This window comes from Cyclopterus lumpus, chromosome 6 (genome assembly GCF_009769545.1).
Source record: "Cyclopterus lumpus isolate fCycLum1 chromosome 6, fCycLum1.pri, whole genome shotgun sequence".
Classification (NCBI taxonomy): domain Eukaryota; kingdom Metazoa; phylum Chordata; class Actinopteri; order Perciformes; family Cyclopteridae; genus Cyclopterus; species Cyclopterus lumpus.
The window spans coordinates 4,540,734-4,548,233 of NC_046971.1; the positions used below are offsets into that span (position 1 = coordinate 4,540,734).

Sequence of the window (7,500 nt, forward strand, 5' to 3'; positions counted from 1 at the left end):
ACATGGCCGCCTGAACATGGCCAACCGAATCCTGATCTCATCAACAACCTCAAAGTGGAGGAAAAAGCTCCGATGCCACAACTCCTCTTATCTCCTTTTATCTCATTTTATCTCCTCTTGTTTCATTTTATCTCCTCTTATCTCATTTTATCTCCTCTTATCTACTTTTATCTCCTTTTATCTCCTCTTATCTCCTTTTATCTCCTCTTATCTCCTTTTTCTTATCTCCTCTTATTTCATTTTATCTCCTATCTCCTTTTATCTCCTTTTATCTCATGTTATCTCCTCTTATCTCCTTTTATCTCCTCTTATCTCCTCTTTCTTATCTCCTCTTATTTCATTTTATCTCCTCTTATCTCCTTTTTCTTATCTCCTCTTATTTCATTTTATCTCCTCTTATCTTCTCTTATCTCCTTTTATATCCTTTTATCTCCTCTTATCTTCTCTTATCTCCTTTTATCTCCTTTTATCTCCTGTTATCTCCTTTTATCTTCTCTTATCTCCTCTTATCTCCTTTTATCTCCTTTTATCTCCTCTTATCTCCTTTTATCTCCTGTTATCTCCTTTTATCTTCTCTTATCTCCTTTTATCTCCTTTTATCTCCTCTTATCTTCTCTTATCTCCTTTTATCTCCTTTTATCTCCTGTTATCTCCTTTTATCTTCTCTTATCTCCTCTTATCTCCTTTTATCTCCTTTTATCTCATCTTATCTCCTTTTATCTCCTGTTATCTCCTTTTATCTTCTCTTATCTCCTTTTATCTCCTCTTATCTCCTTTTATCTCCTCTTATCTCCTTGTATCTCCTTTTATCTCCTCTTATCTCCTTTTATATCATCTTATCTCCTTTTATCTCCTCTTATCTCACCATCACCGCGCAGGCCGAACCAATGACAGAAAAACTTCAGTCCAGACAACTTTTCCTTTTTTTTTTTTAAATCGACTGGTGGAGAATTCTTATATTTACGACATGGTTCTAATTATACGCAGCAGGCATTCAGATGAATTACAGTAATAAAGGACTTATTGCTCGTGGTATTTTAATATTTTTTAATTATATGTATTATTGTATATATATATATTTTTTAACTATCGTTATTGATAAACAAATACATAAATCACAGATTTCTTTATTGTGACTATGAAAAATAAATAATTGCTTTATTTCTTTTTATTACAAAAACAATCCTCGGTTTTGACAGATGGTTGTTTTATGTGTTTTTTAAAAAAAAGAGAAAGAAAAGAGGGAAAAAAAAGTATAAAACAACATAATCACAGAGGCAGCGCAGTGTATATGAAAGCCATGTGTGTGTGTGTGTGTGTGTGTGTGTGTGTGTGTGTGTGTGTGTGTGTGTGTGTGTGTGTGTGAGGGTTTCATGGGAGACCATCACAGTGTCAAACACGCCCCGCTCTGCTCCAGACATGATCCGCCTTGGCTTCGACACGAGCGGGTCATTACAGTCATATCACGTCGGCCTTTGCCAGATGCTCAATCATCAGGTGAACAATTTGCCATTTAACTGAAACGCAAGTAAAAGAAAAGAGGAGGAGGAGGAGGAGGAGGAGGAGGAGGAGGAGGAGGAGGAGGACTTGATAAAATCACCGTTTAAATCTGATTCTTCTGGACGACATTCCGTGCGCGCTCGCTCGTACCATATGCCGGCTGGCCCGCCGCCAGAACCGCCAGGCCTGCAGTCGAGGCCCGCAGGCTGTGGCTGATCATTAGTAAACAGATCCCTATCAATTACCGAGGAAGAGATTGAAACCGACCACAAAGAAGTCCGGCGGGAGCACCGAGAACTTAGATTTTAAAAGGTCCATATTTTTTAATAAAAAGGAAGTTTGAGGCAAAAAATAAAGCCGTCCTCCACCTACGCGATGCGGCATGTCGGGACAGCACCGGTGACCCGAGGACGAAAAGCCCGTACACACCTGCACACGACCCTGAAGCTCCAGCCGAGCGGCGAGCGGCGGAGCCGAGAGAGAGAGAGCGCGTTAATTAGCCGATAGGCTTAACGCTCGGAGGCCGACCCCCCCCCCCCCCGCTCGCCCGTTAAGCTGTCATCACAACTACTTCCACCTGAGTGTGTGAATCGGTAAGCCGTCACACACACACACACACACACACACAAAGTGCGGTCCTGACCTGCACAAGCCTCCAGATGATGATGTGCTTCAATCAGTGTTTCTGACGGGGCCTCAGAAGGAGCCCTGGCAGAATGTCTCTATTGTCACAGTGAAGAGAGGAAGGCTTGGCCTCGCTCTGACCCCCCCCCCCCCCCCCCTCCAGCTGGAGGAGCCATTATATACGGGGCCTCTGGTCCTGGCCTCGGCTTACTCGCGACACCGCGCAGACTCCGCACATGGACGAGGACCACGCTCGTAAAAACAGCTGCTGCACAAGAAGCCGCCAGAGGTCACGAGGACAGAGTCCGGGGTCCGCTTGTTTCCTCTCGGCGTGTATTGATTTGACCCAACATGTCGTTCACGGCGTAATTTATTAGTGGGCGTGATGGCGTCTTCGTGACAAGGGAACTAGGAGGTTATATAGCCGTCCAAATATGTTAACAATAAATATGCATGACACTTTAAAGGTGCTAAATATGAACATTTAGAGCATTCGTGAAGCAGCAAACGACTATTTGCTCTGTGAAGACGAAGTGGAGTAATCTATCTACCTGAGCGGAGGGTCGATCTCCCTCTGCGCGTGTTGTAATCTGATATATTTGTTATGATAAAACGTGTTTTCGGGCTTTTTAATCATGCATTGCTGACATTGGGCAGGTAAAAAAAAATGGAAAATGGCCTTTTTTAATTACAAGTTACAACTTAATCTGCTGTTTAGTTTTTACTGTGTGTGCGTTTTGGGGATTTTAAATATATATGAAGCTGTGGTTCGATCCATTTTTATTTCTTTTTCTCCCTCATGACATTGTGGACAAATCTCTGAGACGAGTGCCTCTCCAGACTGATGGGTGACTGTCAAACAGTCTCTGACTGTCTGTCAACTCCGTGATTGGAGATCATGAGCAATGTCCCATCTGATCTGTGAGTTGTGCACCTGAAGCCTCCGTCAGTTTGGATGCTTTCATCTCAGACTACAGCAGACGTGTTGTTCTTATATCAATAAAAGACTTAAAGGTCCCGTGTTTTAACCCTAAAGTAGCTGCTAAATGAATACTGGGCTTGTTTCAAGAGGTCTTAAAGAGACAGGCGCTAAAACGAGGGGATTCCAAGTGTATTCAAACAGACAGGATGAGAAAAAATACTTAATAAAGTGTTGTTTTTAAAAAAAAATAACATTGAAGCGTGTAAATGCGTTCGAGGAGAAACCCGAAAATACAAATACGAGTCTGAAAACGAGTGTGATATGTCTCCTTTTAACTGGTTTAAAAGTTCTTTAGTGGGATTCATAAATTAGTCACACGGGTGTCCATTTTATAACCGCTCTGCAGCGGCGCAGTCCAGCGGTAATTGAGTCTGATCTCATTTTGCAAATGAAACACGTGAATTGTACCAGTAATTCATAAGGGCTCAGGGCATAAGCAGGGAGGGAGGGGGGAGTGATATTAAGTGTTTCCCAGGCTCTGGCCACGTTAGATGGCTGACTAAGTTGGCACGAGGGCACCGTGCTCCCCCAATTTACAGTTTGGCTCTCCCGGGAGGCACAACAATACAGATAATGATAATTCCCTGGGTTTAATGTCCGTCGGTTTGGCATTCGGATAAATGCGTCCAACTTTTTTTTTTTTGTGTCGAGGGCCTCAAGGAGTCAAGGTGAAGTCAGATCAATCATTGCTAACGAGGCACCCGCCAATGCTCAGAGAGACGGGGATATTGTGTGGGTTATTCCTCTGCTTATTACAGGCTTTCATTTCCCCATCCTCTCTGTCTCTTATTTTAGCTCCGAAATGACAGAGGATGGATGGAGGAGCGTTTCCATTCACATCTCGTGCCCACATTTTTCTGTCTCCCTCGCGCCGGCCTTGAGCATTTTTATTCAGTAACCAGCCGACCAGCTTAATAAAGAACTAAGTGCTCGAGCCTTTTGTACGCGGCGAGTCTTTGTGCCTTAAACCTTGACACGATGCGGCTGCGACTCAACAGCAAATGCGAAAATTTGTTCGAGAAAGTGTCGTCGCTTACGCCCTCGCGGGCTTGCAAGCAGCAGCCAGCTAGCGGTGCGGCGACACGGCTAGCTGGCACGATCTTAAAGGCAACGTCTCGATGAAGCTTTCGAAAAAAAAAGCTGAGGCCGGCGGGTTTGGGTGAAGACAAAACAATAAAAAAAGAAAAGAGAGAAGAAGATGAAGAAGTCTCCCGCGCCGCGTCTATTCGTTAGAACTGTCGCGGGCAAGCTAACGGCGCAGCAAAGGCTAACAACGACATCATCCGCGCGTTAGCTGAGGGCGGCGGGGCACAGAGGGCGTCAGCCACGTCGGGCTAAGTGAGCGCTCGGTGGCTAATAGGCTCCCCGTGCCGTTTGATCACAACGTAACCCGACTGAACTCTTTTTTCCAGCGGAGGACGCCTCGGCAGACGCCATTGTTCAGGCTTTAATGTGCTGGCCATTTGGGTGCGGATGATCAAATCCGGTCGTACCGTAAGAGGAATGGTCAGCCGAGTGAGGAAGGAGGAAGGAGGGGGCGGGGGGGGGGGGATAAGAAGAAAGACTTGGAACGCTAAATAAACCAACTGTGTCACATCAGGAATCCGTATATATAAACCTGTTTACCAGGTTGGCCTTGCACTCCTGTTTACAAAAAAAAAGAAGAAGATTTTCTTTAAACAGCTCATGAATTTGGAAGCCTTTGCGTTTTAAAGTGACGCACAAACAAAGCTTCAAAGCGGCGAGGTCGCCCCCGTCGAGGAGAGATTCAGGAACAAATGAGAAATGGCGAATAAAAAAAAAAAAAAAGGGGGTGTTCAACGTAGCCGCCTCCCACCGAAGGAGAACTCACTTAATGAAGCGTTCAGCCGTCTATCGATCGCCTCCTCTCGTTTCAACTAAACTCATTAGAAGAAGAAGAAGAAGAAAAAATATCTGTCAGTCTGCACATGCAGGTTGCACAATAGGCTCAAAAGAAACGAGTGCATGGAAATACATGTTTTAACATAACAATGCATCTTCAGGGACAACAGCCATTCACAGGAACGTTTACAAGGAGTTATTATTATTATTCGTGCTGCGAGTGCCTGGTTATGCTGCGCGTGGGTAATCCGGTTTTCATTTCTGCCAGCGCTAAGTGTTTGCAGCGTGATCAATGCCACGAGTCCTTCGGGACAGCAGTTCTGCTAATTAGCAATTAGCAGAACCCCCCCAATGAAGAGGAAATCTGAGTCATTCTCGAGCATCAATGGATGAACATTTCTGGTGCTGCTGATGTGAAATTAATCCACTGCTACTGGTCTTCTCCACTGGAAAGCGCTTTTTTTTGTTGGTAATGCATTATAAACACACTTTGAGTGTTAAAATATGCTCACATCACTGTATAATTATAGTTATTAGCACTCGTGACTATTCATAATGCTTTGTGACAGTAACCCTGAAAGATGCATTTAATAACGTTAAATATTAGAATACCTACGTTGTTTTCTTCAAGCAATGTGGAATAAAAACCACATCAAAAGTTGTAAAATGTATCTTTACTTTACTATTAGAGCGACTTATTATAATGCATGATTAAAAACAACAATAATATGATCCTTGCAAAAAATATATATTAGTGAGTGACCAGCAAATATGAAGTATTATAACATTTGACCAGTTAAAAAAAACAACCTACCCTCAAATATTTGCAATTGTATAATGAAAAAATCTTATATAAAAAATGCAGCAAACGGGAACAACGGACTGTTTGCAGAAGCACGAGATGGAAAAGAAGAAGAAGAAGAAGAAGAAGAAGAAGAAGGAGAAGGAGAAGAAGAAGTAGGACAAGAAGAAGGAGAAGAAGAAGGAGAAGAAGAACAAGAAGAAGAAGAAGAACAAGAAGAGGAAGGAGAAGAAGAAGACACGCACTTCAAAATGTCCCCGAGCATTTCCTTCCACTCATGTCCCCTTTGATTTGACAGAAAGATGTCACAACACTTTGTAACACGCACACACACACACACACACACACACACACACACACACACACACACACACACACACACACACATTGGATAAGAGGCAAAAAGCCACCTGACTTTCAACTAAAGACGCCGAGCGCTGCATTCCGCCTCCGGCCCAGTTCCACTGTGTCAATAACAAAGTGAAATTTTTAAATGAGAGAGATAAAGCGCTCCTCTGATATCATCGTGATTACTATGTGCACGTAGTAAAGTTAAAGAGGGCTGCGCCGCGGTTTTAGATCTGGCGCGCTGTGGGGTGAGCAGGGGGCGAGCTGAGGCATGCTGGGAGACTTCCCGTGCGTCGGCGGGCGCAGATCAAAAGGAGGAAACCTGTGTTTTCACTGATTGATATTGTGATCTAACGAGCAGAGAAGATTCAGATGTTCAAAGATCCTCCCGGTGGAGGCCCGCTCCGGCTTTTGTGTGCGAGTGAGCAAGGGAGCGAGGGAGCGAGGGAGCGAGGGAGCAAGGGAGCGAGGGAGCGAGGGAGCGAACAGCAGCAGTGTCGAATTTAAGGGAATAAACGTGCGTCGCTTTGTATTCGTAGAGTAAATCAACATTTTTTGAGAGTTATTTTAAGGCTGAAATCTGCCTCTCGTGAGTGCGCCTTTCTGGTTTTCATTTTATCTCGTGACACGTTCAGGAAAACCGGGTTTACGGAAGAGGGGAAATGTTTCCGTGGTTACCGTTGTTCGTGTCTTAGTCTCTCTTTCCAACTCTGATTGTTTGAACGGCGGAAAGACGAACAAAGACGTTTTTTACGCGACTTTTAATTCACGCCCGAATGAAGTTTACAATGACCAGCGCGGTAATATTGTTGTTTTACACATTTAGCCTCAAGCTATTGCTATCGAGTGAGAACCTCGCTCGTCCGCTTATGAACATATTATCCCCCCCGCTTCCGAACGGGGTGTCAACGGGGGGTGTTTTTTTGCAGCCTCCGAATAAAAACGAGCCGAAGAACTTTTGGTCCTACCGTCTTGCTCCGTCTTGGTCAGCTCCACCAGTTTCTTCTGCTTCAGCGTGTCCACCACGTCCGCCAGGCTCCCTTTGCGGCGCTCCGGCGTCCCGAAGACGAGGCCGACGGCCGGCTCCCTGGAGCCCTCCTCCGGCTTGGGCGGAGAGGTGGAGTTAGTCCGGTAGGAGTAGACGGAGCAGCCTTTATTGATCTCGTTGTCCTGGAAGGGGGGGGGGGGGGGAAGACAAATAAGAGGACCGAGGTCAGAACCTTCTGGAATATACATCCGCACTTACGCAGGTTTGATGCCCTCTGAGAACGGACCATTCCAACCTCCTGTTATCGCTCTAATAAAGATATAAAAGGCCCATCGGAAGGGCGAGAAGTGACCACAGAAATAGAAATACTGTGAATAACTATAGAGCGTATAC

The 7,500-nt window shown here is 44.8% G+C and overlaps 1 protein-coding gene across 1 annotated transcript in view; it reads right to left on the bottom strand.

The window, feature by feature from the left end:
* Window positions 1-7,500, bottom strand: part of LOC117731954 (transcription factor SOX-6-like) — a 63,856-nt gene that overhangs the window by 17,991 nt on the left and 38,365 nt on the right. The window contains exons 4-5 of the mRNA XM_034534536.1: window positions 7,088-7,289; window positions 1,651-1,712 (exon numbers count right to left, since the gene is read on the bottom strand). Of these exons, the coding sequence (XP_034390427.1) occupies window positions 1,651-1,712; window positions 7,088-7,289 (264 nt within the window). The remainder of the gene's footprint in view (window positions 1-1,650; window positions 1,713-7,087; window positions 7,290-7,500) is intronic.